Source organism: Periplaneta americana, chromosome 16 (assembly GCF_040183065.1).
Source record: "Periplaneta americana isolate PAMFEO1 chromosome 16, P.americana_PAMFEO1_priV1, whole genome shotgun sequence".
Lineage (NCBI taxonomy): Eukaryota > Metazoa > Arthropoda > Insecta > Blattodea > Blattidae > Periplaneta > Periplaneta americana.
The window spans coordinates 22,574,141-22,589,833 of record NC_091132.1 but is presented as its reverse complement, the minus strand read 5'-3'; the positions used below and the strand labels follow the sequence as shown (position 1 = coordinate 22,589,833).

The following is a 15,693-nucleotide window of genomic DNA, read 5'->3' as shown; positions in this document are numbered from 1 at the left end:
ACGTATAAAACTTGTAAGGCAAGTTAATAAAATATTTATGCTCGACCATGCCGAAATGTAGTAATTATACACCTGGTAGTAGCCCTTTAATCCACCTCATTAAAGTACACCTATTCATTATAATTCAGTTGTTCAGCCAATGAGAAATCACATTTGTACCATTATAAAACCGCAAGTATCGATTATTCTCGGATATGCAATCGAAAGACAATTAGCGAAAAGTCACGGAGGCTGGAAATCCAATACTGTCGCAGAAGGTTATGTTCTGTTACTATAATAATTAGCGTTAATTGTAAATAATATTCAAATAAATTCAATTTGTCATCTCGTTCTTCAGTTCTAAATCAAGTTCCAGGTTATATCAAGACTAATCTTCATGTTATTCTCTAGATTATATCAAGGTCAATGACATTAGTGCCTCGGAAAAAATCAATACTTTCGCGTCTGCGCACATCTCACAATTCAGGTCAGTTCCGCTCCTCACTTACATAACCATAACATGAATACTTATGAATAATTTCAAGTTAGAAATATGGTCGAGCATAAAAAGTCGTATGAAACTTGCCTATAATGGTCATAAAGACGCTCGTATGAAAATTATGAAACTCGCTTGCGCTCGTTTCATAAACAAACATACTCGCGTCTTAATTACTACCATTATAGGCTCGTTGCATAATGTACTATTCTATCCTGGGTATGAAGAAATAAATTGTGATGCATATGAATTTATTGTACAATACATAAATTACAGATTGATAACAAACTTCTCTATATATGAACGTTTTTGATCAGTTCATCTAGTAAAATCCCAGACTGCCATGTCCTGACTCGTGTTGTGAGTTGTAAGCGTATGATGATCCGTGTGAGTGTGATGGGATCACCACATGGTGAGTAGCTTGAGGATGAGTAGCATGAGGATAAGTAGCTTGAGGATGAGTAGCATGGGGATAAGTAGCTTGAGGATAAGTAGCTTGAGGATGAGTAGCATGGGGATAAGTAGCTTGAGGATAAGTAGCTTGAGGATGAGTAGCTTGAGGATGGCTGGCGTGTCCGGATTTCTGGACGTGAGCGTTGAATCCGTTGTGTTTGTCGGCGGTGTAGTGGACAGTGCGGGTGGTGCCGTCAGGCTCAACCAGCTTGTAGTATCCCTCAACTTTATCGCCGTCACGCGTCTCGTGTTGTTCCTTGATGTCGTGGGTGTGAGTGTCCTTCACTCCGTACTTGAAGTCGTACTTGGGATGGTGCTTGAAGAAGGAATAATGATAATGTTACTTGTTGGGAATATTTCAGAATAACTTACAAATTCAAAACGAACTTTCATTAATGGTATTACATGGAATATGTAACTGCATCACCCTTAATTATAAACTATTGTTCTACAGTATATAAATTGCAATAAACTGAAAACAAATTTGAAGTGGATTGCTTTCGAGGTACAGACCTATTATCGTTTACAAGATCCACACATATCGTATTGAAACAATATAGGCTATGCATGGTATGTTGAATAGTACGCAGGAAGATGGTGTCTTATTTCTCTTAAACATTATTATAACCACTGTCTGGTATGTACAGTCACGAAGCTCAATACGTAATAAATATGCATTCATACATAGTTGCTAACCACTAGGATCGCTAATATCACCTCATTACAGACAATGCGAAATAGTACATGCACAGTCTATTGTTCCTAGCACTCTCACAACTCAAGCTTCGTGACTGTATATACTAGACTGTGTTATAACCAGGCTTCGAGACTTTGGACCCGATACAATAAGTTTACTGCGCATGCACTATACAGACGTGGACAAATTATTAGACAAAATTATTTATATGTGCAACGAAGCTGTATTTATCGGCAGAAATAATGAACAAAAATGTATTTTGCACAGAAATAATGAACAGAAAATTGAGTCTTGAGGTTACTAATATTTTGTGAACATTTCCTTATTATTTATTAACACGTTGATTTGGTCATGGATGCTGGAAACCAAAATTTGACACTTTCTTTGAATATCTGCATCATTTTGCCAGATATCAGAGTGCTTAAATGAGTCCATGTTTTGTTGTAAGCCTCTTTTTGTTCACTTTCTTCTTCAGTATAGATCACAGATTTCCAATTTTGTTCATATCCGGTCTTCTTGTAGGCCATGGGAGAACAGACTGTTGAATATATTCTGCAGTATACAATTAAAACACCAGTAGTACCAACACAGCCAGATAAAATATACTTAACCATTGGAAAAATATACCAGAAGATGTAAACAATCACATTTACAACAATAGAGACTCTGTGAATTATACTGATAGTTGATATGACGAATTATATTATGTTTCCAAGAAAAACGTTTTAGTCTAATAATTTGTCCACGTCTGTAGGTTGTTGACTCGCTGCAAGTAGGTAGAGATGTGTTGAGGTAACAATGTTGCTATTTAGAGTAGAGTACGGTAGTATGGGGAAACACACACATATGTAGGCCTTCATTCTGAAAGTAAATGTACACTACACAATGATAATGTCAAAAGAAGGTGAAAAGCATTTATTCTCCTGTCTTTTATAAGCATTTGTGTTTAATTATACACAGTGTTAATGGTGGAAATAAATATGTAGCAATTTTAATTTCTTCATTTATCCTATTGGTCGTCTTTAGGAAGTGCAGTTACAGTACCGAATTGCAATGTACTACAAGATACATTCTCAGTGTCTCATACGTAAATCTCTTTCGGTTATCTGCCAAAGATTGTACTGTAGAAAGCTGTGCTCTACGTCGCATGGCGTGATAGGAGCAAAACGAAAAAACCTAACATCATTGCAGTCTCTAATACACGTCCTTTATTCTCAGGTGACTCTATGCCCACTAGTTTACTGTTTATGTTACGTACACAATGTTCCATAACCGTTATTTTTACATAAAATTGTTTTACACGTTCAGTAACCGGTGTACTTGGTGTCTCTTTAATTCTCTGCGTCTTTTTCTAAATTAATTTGAGGGCTTCCGGCTCTCTTGCTCTGACTTTTCTAACCGTGTAATAGTTTCAGACACAGTCTGTATGAAAACCAAATTATTCGTCAGAACCTTCAAATCCAGAGCGTTTTTCTTTGCGTATTTGTTGGCATTCATTCTACAGTACCCCCACCCACTATACGCTTTACCACTATACTCAGCACGTCGTTATGCGGATTTCCCACTGAACTGCTCTATTGGGTCCGAAGTCTCGAAGCCTGGTTATAACTATGACAGTTAATTGGTGTTACGACGAATGTCTCTGAAATGTCTACATAATCGCTACATTAGGAATGGAAATATGTTAATAGGAGTTTATTTTCACTCAGATCAAGTGATCTATCAGAAAACGAAATATCGCGTACCTCAGCTGCAATTAAGTTTGTAGATTACCCACAAATATTGCAATTTAATTAAAACAATGTGTCGTCATTTTAAAAATCACTGTATAGAACCTAGGAAGTCTTTGATATACAGAGAGTAAGTGGTATAAGTGCCATTATTTTAACTGATGATTATTCATGTTATAAAGAAGAAAAATGTTCTTACATTTTTTTTATAATTACAATATTTAACTAATTATTAAAGTTTACAATATTAGACGTTTTGCAACGTTGCTGGATGGGGAAGAGGGAGTTTAGAAGTACACAGAACCGCTCAGGCGGGTACAGACATACCGGTACAAAACATGCTCTGTTCCAATGCAGGAGCGGACGATGACAATACTGTTGTTTGCACAAAACGAGCAGCAAATACAAACTTTCAATCTCATTAATAGAACATTATGGTAAATTTACATTTTATTTAATTTAACAATATTGCTCCATTTTTTATTGCACGTCTAAAAAATAAACAATATCGATTTTCTGCACAAAATCATACGAACTTTTTTTCTAATGCAACATTTTAATTTCTCCCACTTCCGTAAAGCAGTATAATTTTTAAATAAATTTCTGGTTGTGAGATTTTCGAAACGGAGTAAGAGAGTTATAGTTTCTAGTAATCGTTGAGAAACCGCTACAAAATTTCGTCGATTAAGTAACCTTCATTGCGGAAAACATTGACGGCACATCCTTCTTGCATCACTTGAATTACGACGACTTTCTCCATAAATGAATAACATATGATATTCCTAAACTGTGAATGACATTGTAAGTTGTTTATCGAATACCTGGTACCGAACTGTCATCCACTCGGCAGTAGAGCTATGGACAGGGAGCTTGAACTCAGCTGACATGTACGTACGTCTGTGCAGAGTACTGCCTGCTGAACACGTTGCCACGTCTCTCACGCCAGAATATTAACAAATTTAAGCATGCAATTTTATTTAATTTCACGAAAACGTAATAGAACACACAAATACGTATTTAAACTAATATTAACTCTTTGCTAGATATACCTACTGATGTAATTGTTTTCGTAATTTTACTCATTTTATAAGCAGCATAACGCAAATAAAACAATAGGAGAAATATTTTTTTCTGGGAAAACTATCAAGTTTTGATCCTATGTTGTATGGACATTTTTTGATCCTGTAGACCGTCCCCGACGACTGTGAAAAGGACAGCACTTATACCCCTTACACCCTTATAATTAGATTAGAAAACGAGAGACTTTCAACTATAAAGCAACAATCTCATTAAACTCATAAATAGCGGACATGTCATTTCATGGCCAACCAAACCACACAAACAATGTTCGATACTCACATGATGTTCCTGCTCCTCAAATCCAGGTACAGCGAAAGCAACAGCAAACATAGCGAGAACTACTGCAACCTGAAAGGATATTTTAAATTGAAAAATATAAAAAAGGAATTTACTTACTGTATTTATTATCATTAAAATGAACCTAAAATCACAATTTCTATCTCAACGCAGTGTTCGGAGGTTAGAGAAAGTTTAGGAACGTGACAAATTTCAATCGCGTAAGTATACAAAATGGCTTCTTTAGAAATACGTGGAACTAGAAAATAGTGTCTGGAAATCGTGGATGTTGCTGACAAAGTAATTTCGACATCCTGGTCGGGGCATCGCATCTCATGGACCTTGTCATATCTTCATTTAGACAACTATAAAATTTCAATGCCTTTGTAGACAGTTCGGCTATACACTGCCAGTTTCAACAGGAAAGCATCATTACAAAGAACCGCTCGACGTGCAATACGATTAGACACAGGCAGGATCATAGTGAAGAGCATGTGAAATTGTATTAAGTTTACTAACCACGTTTAAGTAATAATTATTGCAATGAGTGTACGTTAACCTCTAAAAAAGATAAATTAATGCAAGCATGTATGGCAACAAAGATTATGTGAGCTATATAATTGTCTAGGTCAGCGGTATCAACATATAGTACGCGTACCACTGGTGGTACGTGAGCCACGTGGTACTTAAAGTATGAAATAAAAATATATGTGATCATAAAATAAAAAAAATAGCTGTTTTTTCTATATTTTATGCAAGATTTCATTGAATAACTTCAGTCACTATTTCTTAATTGAACACTCCTAAATAAAACAATCAATGGTATTGGACCATAGAAATATTTATTTTATGACTGTAGAAGAGCGACACACGACATTTTTTCTATAATAAATTTCGTTAATGGTACAGTTAATGTCTTAAATTAAAAATAGTGATACGTCGTTGAAAAAGGTTGAGAACCACTGGACTACGTGTAACACCGACCATCTCTGCCTGCTTGATATAAAGGAAAGAATAAAGATAAAAGTTGGTGAAAAAATAAGCGAAAAGTAACTTTTTTTTACTGTGTCACTCGCTATTATCCTTGAACGTGAAAATGAAAATGTACGTTAACACAAACACTTAAATTGTTATTCTATGTAGTGCGTCCCTGACTGACGTTATTTGGCAATATTGGTCATAAATGGTAACAAAGATTTCGAATTTGTGACTCCAAATTTTATATTGTCACAATAATTTCTATACTATTATCATATATATCATATGTAAAATGAACGCGTGTTATCACATTAACGGAAAACAACACACATAATACCATTTGTGGAGTATTTACATTATCAAAAGAGGAAAGAATTCATATCATTCTTCATTCTGTGGGTTAAGTCACAGGAATGTTGCAGCAGACTGGACGAACAGTTCCCTAGAAATTGGATTGGTCGGCGTGGACCAGTGGAGTGGCCGGCCAGGTCTCCAGATTTAACACCCCTTGATTTTTTGTGGGTGTTACAAAAAGAGCTTGTATATGAAGAGAAAATTGAGAATGTGGAGTGATTATTTTGTAGCATTGACTTTAGCACAGGCTTCAATGATACGGTTTTTTAAATGTTCCATAAATTATTATTCTTTCCTCTTTCGATAATACCATCACGAAAATAAAAAAAATTGTTATAGGAAAGCTTCAAATAATCACAACAATGCATTGAAACTGTCACAGGTTAACCAAACAGTAAAGCAGGAAATGTTAATTACAAAATTGCATAAAAATACCTTTTCCAAAGCCTCCATAGTACTGTACCATGTTACAAAATATCTGTCGATGTAGTAACTAATTTTTGTGTCATTATGACAGTTATCTTAAAATAACTTAAAAAGGATTACAGATATCTCAAAATTGATTGTACCATTGCTTTTTTTTTTTTCAGAAAATTTCACTTGGTTTTGAGTACCTACATGACTCCCTTTTCATTTAAAATTTCAAAGTTGCACCCAAAATGGCGGCTTTTGAGATAGATGAGGGCTAGAATCGAATGTTTCACTGTTAGAGCATTTGGTCTTACAAATACTGGTAACATCTATAGAAATCGAAAACCAAGCATATGGAAGATATTTATATGGTTCTAGACTTTTGATTCACCCTGTAGAACAAAAAATAACAGAAGAATGCTCAAACTTGACAGTTCTACTTCAAATTGTATGAAGATTTCTGAAGCAAAAATAGCTACTAGCTGGTTTTCACTATGTTTATCCAAAAGAAATAGACGAAATAACAGGCATGTAGTTAGTGGCTATGAAAACCATAAATTATTATTCCAAAATTTTATTGGTCTTCAATGAAAGGAAAGATAATTTCAATTTGTCAATTTTTGCTTTAATATTGCATAATTATGATCTTATTTCTCTAGTTCTATTTTTTTTATTTCCCTCTTTTTGAATTTTTGCGTCTGTGTTTTTTATATTTCTGATTGCATTTCTTTTTCATATTTACTTCTGCTGTCTGCTTTTTTTTTTGTATATACCTATTTGTATTCTTGTGATGTGCTAGAGAAGGTCTGATCACCTAACTCCAGTAGATTAAACAAATAAATAACTAAATAATTCCCATGCTACAGGTTTCTTGAACTCACCTTTAATATAGTCATGTTTAGATGGAATGATATTACCCGTTGGTGTTCTGGCTACAAAAATTGGTAAGCTACTGATGAGACAAGGCGTAACATTCCTTTATATACTGAAGACATCGGCAAACGTTACATAAATGTTTCTCTTTGTTAACAACGTGTAATGCACCAACATCTCGAGCATTTTCACATTCTGCCCTAACTTCCCGTACAGTAAAGCTTGTACACTTGTGTTCATAAGAAATCTCAGCAAATTTTTATCATTTTACGGAGGCTTCCGTAAATTAAAAACGTATTGTAAACCCTATTGTTGCTGTTAAGGGCATAGCATTATGTTTGCCTAGGCTTTGTATGACCTATTTAGTGACAGGCCAAAGTTATTTTATAAAATGTGTTGCATACGTCTGAATCTTATTTCGTTCATGCATTGGTAAAATTTGTTAAATATAAATTTGAAAGTAACGTTTCATATGCGCTCAGTCTAAAATTAGCACGGTGGCCTACATACTTTGTTTTTTACTTGGTTCTTTAACGATGCTCTAACAACTACAGGTTTATTTAGAGTTGATGGAATTGGTAATAGCGAGGTGGTATTTGGCGAGATCAAATAGATTCGCCATAGATTACCTTACATTCTCCATACTGTTGAGGAAAACCACTTGCCGTTCCTGTTGTCCTTGTCAGTTTGTGTTGTTTTTGTCAGTTCGTATTGTTCTCGTCAATTCGTGTTGTTCTCGTCAGTTCGTGTTGTTCTCGTCAGCTCGGTTCGTGTTATGCTAGTCAGTTTGTGTTGTTCTCGTCAGTTCGTGTTGTTCTCGTCAGTTCGTGTTGTTCTCGTCAGCTCGGTTCGTGTTGTACTAGTCAGTTTGTGTTGTTCTCGTCAGTTCGTGTTGTTCTCGTCAGTTCGTGTTGTTCTCGTCAGCTCGGTTCGTGTTGTGCTAGTCAGTTTGTGTTGTTCTCGTCAGTTCGTGTTGTTCTCGTCAGTTCGTGTTGTTCTCGTCAGCTCGGTTCGTGTTGTGCTAGTCAGTTTGTGTTGTTCTCGTCAGTTCGTGTTGTTCTCGTCAGTTCGTGTTGTTCTCGTCAGTTCGTGTTGTTCTCGTCAGCTCGGTTCGTGTTGTGCTAGTCAGTTTGTGTTGTTCTCGTCAGCTCGGTTCGTGTTGTGCTAGTCAGTTTGTGTTGTTCTCGTCAGTTCGTGTTGTTCTCGTCAGCTCGGTTCGTGTTGTGCTAGTCAGTTTGTGTTGTTCTCGTCAGTTCGTGTTGTTCTCGTCAGTTCGTGTTGTTCTCGTCAGCTCGGTTCGTGTTGTGCTAGTCAGTTTGTGTTGTTCTCGTCAGTTCGTGTTGTTCTCGTCAATTCGTGTTGTTCTCGTCAGTTCGCGTTGTTCTCGTCAGCTCGGTTCGTGTTGTGCTAGTCAGTTTGTGTTGTTCTCGTCAGTTCGTGTTGTTCTCGTCAATTCGTGTTGTTCTCATCAGTTCGTGTTGTTCTCGTCAGTTCGTGTTGTTCTCGTCAGTTCGTGTTGTTCTCGTCAGTTCGTATTCTCGTCAGTTCGTGTTGTTCTTGTCAGTTCGTGTTGTTCTCGTTACAAAATTGTAAAAATTGTAGAAAATTATTAAATTGTAAAACTGTAAAAATTTGTAAAAATTATAATTGTAATATTGTAAAATTTTTACTTGTTCCACAACTTAAAGCTTCATTGCTCATGTAAGATCTATGGAATAAAATGAATGAATGAATGAATGAATGAATGAATGAATGAATGAATGAATGAATGAATGAATGAATGAATTATTTGATTGGAAGAGAACACCGGCTCCCCAAACTTAACTTGTCAACATGATTAATTCAGATTCCTCTCTCAGAATTTATTCTTGTCCCATGAGTGAGAAAACAAAACAAAATTTCATTAACTTCATCACAATTTTTCTGCAATTGCCGGATGTCTCGTATCTTGGGCAAAATTCTCTGCATAATTTTTGCAAAGCGAAACTCTTCCAATTCTTATTAATTGCATAGCTTTGTGAAGCGTTTATGTGGTGTACACTCTAAATGTGATGACGTGACGGAAAGATTAATTGCTTGGAGAGTTAAGTGAGGATGTGAAAATACTGGACTGTAGTTTGTTCCACACTTTGGAAACAAAGAAGCAGCATTTATGTAATCTCTGCCCGTATCTTCGGTATATAAAGGATCTATGCATTATAATCCGTCAGTATCTTACCAATTATTGTGGACAATTCATCAGTCCGATAAAATCAGCCCAGATTAAAATGGCTCTCTTGAAGGTAAGTGTAAATACTATATCAGTAATGTAATGATAGTCTACGATAATAATCAACTACTATTCTCTTTAATTGGCTAACTTACACAAATTAATATTTCGGCTTACTTGATATAGTGAATAATACAACTTCAATTGTTTAACGTCTTATAAAATTTGAGAACTTCAATTTCAATTCATAATAGATAGAGATAAATCTATTTTCTTTGAGTAATAACAATCAATGGTTACTGCCTCTGTTACGCGTTGCTATAAATGGCGTCCTTTCGAATGCTTACACAAGATCGAAATGTACCATACTCGGCGAATTTCTAGCTGTTAATACTGACAGTCAAGTACAGTCAAAAAATATTTGGGCCACCTGAATGTTCAATGCTTAGTATGTCATAACTGGGACTTGGAAAAATTCAGGTGGCCCAAATTTTGTTCCTGGGTCTGAACCAGCCATTAGTTAAATAAATAAAATAAATAATCATAAGCTATTCAAACATAAAATGCTCACACATTCAAAACGCAATTTGTTCATTTTAATCGTGCCTTGTACAGAATTTGCTAATTCAAGTGATTGTCTTTTGTTATTTTTTTTGGCATGACTCGAGTTGTCTTAGTAACAACATTTATGAGCGCCCGTGATTAAATATAATAATTATTGTTTTAATTCACCATCCACATTCAAGGAACTGTTCATGGCAATAGAGAAATAACCTGGTATCACCACATCTTGAGTCCACACCTGTGGAGTAACGGTTAGCGCTTCTGGCCGCGAAACCAGATGGCCCGGGTTCGATTCCAGGTCGGGGCAAGTTACCTGGTTGCGGTTTTTTCTGGGGTTTTCCCTCAACCCAACTTTCGGTGCTGGACCTCGGACTCATTTCACCGGCATTATCACCTTCATCTCATTCAGACGTTAAATAACTTTAGATGTTGATAAAGCGTCGTAGAACAACCTACTAAAATAAAAAACCACATCTTGATATCACTTCAGTTGACAAGTTCTTTCTTTCTAAATTGAGCAATAGGATCTTGGGTGTAGTTTATTACGATAGTTGTGAATTGGAATAAAATAACTTACAAAGTTTTATTATATAATTGATTTGGAAAATAGTTAATAATAATAATAATAATAATAATAATAATAATAATAATAATAATAATAATAATAATAGTAATAGGCTAATAATAATATGCCTATTTATTGAAATGGAAGGGTCGCCCTGCGTGATGAAGTTGATATAGCGCTGGCCTTCTGTGCCCGAGGTTGCGGGTTCGATCCCAGCCCAGGTCGATGGCATTTAAGTGTGCTTAAATGTGACAGGTCATGTCACTAGATTTAGTGGCGTGTAAAAGAACTCCTGTGGGACTAAATTCCGGCACACCAGTGACGCTGAGGTTACTCAGCAGTTGCCAGCGTCGTTAGATAAACCATAATTTTAAAAATTAAATTAAAATTGAAATGGAAGAACATTTTAGTAATAAATTTCATCTTGAAACAATGTTACATTTTAACTCATTCTTGTTATCAAAAGTCTTTGCTAATTTGGTGTTAATTTCCTTAATATGTCATTACTTATTTTCAATCATCCGATGTTTTTCCGCTTCCTTCGGCGCAGTTTTTTGTTTCGTTTTCATTTAACTTTATCCAGTTCAGACAATCATCGCAGTGATTATGGAAAGACTAATATTTCGATATCGGTATGTGTTTAACAAAACTATTATTATTAAGAATATCTTTAGTTTCATGATATGACTATACAATTCGCCTTAATTACAGTTCATACGCTTTTAGAAGGCACATTGGACGAGAACAGTCGGAGTTGTTCAGGGTGACTAGCGAAGTACTACCCGGAATTTGCTAGTATCATAGAAACAACGTACCTTAAACACTATTCTACAGCACTCCCTTCAAAATAGTTGCCTTCCGCAACAACACACTTTTGCCAACGCGTGTAGAGTTCCTGGAAGCAGGCCTGGAAGCCATTTCGTGAAACCCGTCTTAGTGCTCTCGTCGCGTTTGCGATAACCTCTTCAGCATTGAATCTCCGTCCTTTCAGATGACTTTTCAGACGGGGAAACAGAAAGTAATCAGGTGGTGAGAGATCAGGAGAGTATGGTGGGTGATCCAAAGCAGTTATGTTACGCACACGCTGAGCGATTGCTTCATTTGTTACAGTTGTTGGTCGGCCGCTGCGTACGTCATCTTTGATGCTATCGCGGCCACCAGAAAAGCGTTTATGCCAGGCATACACTTCAGTTTTTTTCATTGCTGCTTCGCCATATGCTTCTTCCAACAATCTTAATGTCTCTGCAGGAGTTTTGTGTAACAAAACACAGAACTTGATGTTTGTACGTTGCTCTGTGGACATAATTCCAAATGCGACGAACAAACAAAACATAATGATAAACAATTGCCTACAACTCAAAACCAACAATCGCCATTATCAACAAACTTTAAGGAAATGACATCATGAATGTTACCAACAAAACGAATGTATAATATACCTTGTTATATATTAATACGAAAAATGGTAGTAAAATTCCGGGAACTTTTTGAACCTAGTAATATAAGTTATGTGGAAGGTTTACTACATAGAGGACCAGTTTTATTATAATAATAGCTATTATAAATAAAATAAAACTTCAGACCAGATGACAAAAAAATACGATTTTATTAATCTAATGAGTCGTTTTCACGTTTTCTTGAAGGTTGCAGTAATTCTTGCCTTATTAGCTGCCACTTCCGCTCTGCCTGTATTTGAGGAACACGAACATAATGTAAGTATTTTTAATCATCCGCAAAAATATAACGAATTTTTCGTTTTCAATAAATATGTGAGTGAATGTTATATCTTGAATTTATATAACATGTATTAAGAAATGTGACAAAAATAACCAGGAATGAGAGCAAATTCGACGAAATTAGGTCATGTCAATCCACATACGAACAATTAGTATTCCCTTGTGGTTATTCTATTACAGTGCCCATAGTAAATTTGATATACAATGTTTTAATGAGGATTTAAAACTAGTAGCAAAGTTATTTTATGAGATACAAGATTTTAATACTGTTATTATGTGTTGACAATTTGTGTTCCCAGTTATTAATTTTATGAGTTTCAAAGGAAGTCAAATTAAAGAAGTCTCAATATTGAATTCTGTAGAAGAGATAAATATTTATAACGGCTAAAAATTGCCACTTTCTTCTGCCCGTTCTCTAACAATTCGTATTTCTGTTCTACCCGTTAAGGACAGCATTGAAATTAAATTTATATAACAATAATCATTGAAATGACATCGACATTGCAGAGACTGTGAAATCAATATTATTTGTCTCCAGTTAATTCAGTTACGGATGAAATAAGTGAGTATTACTGATTGGGAATGTAGTTCATCGCCAGAGATTCTAAGAAATACTTTAATTTCATTGATTGTTGCTTTTTATATTGTAAAGCCTTTGATTTGAAAATCATATGTCTTCTGTTTATATTTCATTGGATGTGAATATTTTACAAATGACACACAGCCGTACTAACATAAGTGTGTTTTCAATTAGACTAACAATTCCCCCCCCCCCCTCACTGTTACTTATACTCGCTTTAACATCTTTGGTCATATCGCGAGTTAATCTTTTGGGTGAAATCCGAAGGCCTGTGTGCTATTGTTGAGGCTGGTTCTATTCTTGTGAACTAGATGGCGACTGCAGGCCTACATGTATTACTGATTTGTTATGAATATGATTTCGGTGATGAATGAGGCCGGTGATATTCAGGGATGTTGTGGCCCGAATTTCCTGGCATTTGCCTTACGGTTGAAAGAAAACCCTGAAAAACCTCAACCAGGAAATTCAACCCAATCGGTAATCGAACCCGGGCCCTCTGCTTAAGAGACCAGCATGCTGACCCCCACACCACAGAGGTGGTCAACTAACAATTATAAGTTTATAAGAGTAACGAAAATTCTTGATCTTCCTGTTATAAATTTCCAAATTTGTATAATAGTTCAGCAATACTTCAATTATTTTCGAAGTTTTGGAGTATACCATTTGATCGATTTAGATTAATTTTAAGAAAGTTAGCTCTTAAAACAATCTTTTTTTTTTTTTTTTTTCAATTTCTCGACATAAACTGCATTATACGGTCACTTATTCTTTCAGCATCACCCAAAATACGATTTCAAGTACGGAGTGAAGGACTCACACACCCACGACATCAAGGAGCAACACGAGACGCGCGATGGCGACAAAGTTGAGGGATACTACAAGCTGGTTGAGGCTGACGGCACCACCCGCACTGTCCACTACACCGCCGACAAACACAACGGATTCAACGCTCACGTCCAGAAATCCGGACACGCCAGCCATCCTCAAGCTACTCACCATGTGGTGATCCCATCACACTCACACGGATCATCATACGCTTACAACTCACAACACGAGTCAGGGTCCAGCAGTCTGGGATCTTACTAGATGACCTGATCAAAAGCATGGTCATGAAAAGGAAATATTTCCCAATTGAAACTATAATTTATGTTTTGTGTAACAAATTTATATGCATTGTATAATAAATTTACTTCTTTATATTTCTCTGTGCCATTTATGTTGATTTTGCCTAGAAATTTTATACCTGGTGACTTAGACTTTAACGCAATAAAATTAAGGATTCTTTTCCTTACTTCATGAGAAATGTCCTCTTGTGAACCATACTCGTCTGCGTTAGATACGAACAGTTCTGAATTAGTGAGGGAATTATGATGTGTGTTATTTATTATCCGTTCTGGTTTCACATACCATAAATTAAACTCCATTCTTAAAATCAGAGAGTTAGTTTTTATTTTCAGTCAATCACTTATCATGTTAAGATGGCAGAAGTAGATTCTGTTACATCAAGTTACAATATATTAATATACATCACGAATATTTTCGACTTACTTTTCAAGTCATCTTCAGGTGATAGTTTACTAACAGACAAGTACATTTGAACTTAGGTGAAAAATGTAAAGATAAAAACACTTATAAAACACAAGTAAAAGTTTAACCTTGCTTGCTTTCTTAAAGTGGTTAAATGACGTACATAGTATTAATACTATGTTAAGATAAAACACTTATAAAACACAAGTAAAAGTTTAACCTTGCTTGCTTTCTTAAAGTGGTTAAATGGCGTACATAGTATTAATACTATGTAAAGATAAAAACACTTATAAAACACAAGTAAAAGTTTAACCTTGCTTGCTTTCTTAAAGTGGTTAAATGGCGTACATAGTATTAATACTATGTAAAGATAAAAACACTTATAAAACACAAGTAAAAGTTTAACTTTGCTTGCTTTCTTAAAGTGGTTAAATGACGTACATAGTATTAATACTATGTAAAGATAAAAACACTTATAAAACACAAGTAAAAGCTTAACCTTGCTTGCTTTCTTAAAGTGGTTAAATGACGTACATAGTATTAATACTATGTAAAGATAAAAACACTTATAAAACACAAGTAAAAGTTTAACCTTGCTTGCTTTCTTAAAGTGGTTAAATGACGTACATAGTATTAATACTATGTAAAGATAAAAACACTTATAAAACACAAGTAAAAGTTTAACTTTGCTTGCTTTCTTAAAGTGGTTAAATGACGTACATAGTATTAATACTATGTAAAGATAAAAACACTTATAAAACACAAGTAAAAGTTTAACTTTGCTTGCTTTCTTAAAGTGGTTAAATGACGTACATAGTATTAATACTATGTAAAGATAAAAACACTTATAAAACACAAGTAAAAGTTTAACCTTGCTTGCTTTCTTAAAGTGGTTAAATGACGTACATAGTATTAATACTATGTAAAGATAAAAACACTTATAAAACACAAGTAAAAGTTTAACTTTGCTTGCTTTCTTAAAGTGGTTAAATGACGTACATAGTATTAATACTATGTAAAGATAAAAACACTTATAAAACACAAGTAAAAGTTTAACCTTGCTTGCTTTCTTAAAGTGGTTAAATGACGTACATAGTATTAATACTATGTAAAGATAAAAACACTTATAAAACACAAGTAAAAGTTTAACCTTGCTTGCTTTCTTAAAGTGGTTAAATGACGTAC

The 15,693-nt window shown here is 35.0% G+C and overlaps 2 protein-coding genes across 2 annotated transcripts; one reads left to right on the top strand and one right to left on the bottom strand.

Moving 5' to 3' along the window:
- Positions 1-709: 709 nt before the first annotated feature.
- On the bottom strand, positions 710-7,397 carry LOC138716346 (cuticle protein 7-like). The gene is made up of 3 exons (XM_069849333.1): positions 7,336-7,397; positions 4,715-4,783; positions 710-1,244 (listed from the first exon to the last, which is right to left on the bottom strand). Exons 1-3 carry the CDS (start codon positions 7,348-7,350, stop codon positions 798-800), a joined length of 531 nt encoding a protein of 176 aa, XP_069705434.1. The 5' UTR covers positions 7,351-7,397; the 3' UTR covers positions 710-797.
- A 2,155-nt stretch (positions 7,398-9,552) lies between these two features.
- On the top strand, positions 9,553-14,180 carry LOC138716141 (cuticle protein 19-like). The gene is made up of 3 exons (XM_069848961.1): positions 9,553-9,609; positions 12,309-12,377; positions 13,756-14,180. Exons 1-3 carry the CDS (start codon positions 9,595-9,597, stop codon positions 14,065-14,067), a joined length of 396 nt encoding a protein of 131 aa, XP_069705062.1. The 5' UTR covers positions 9,553-9,594; the 3' UTR covers positions 14,068-14,180.
- Positions 14,181-15,693: the final 1,513 nt, after the last annotated feature.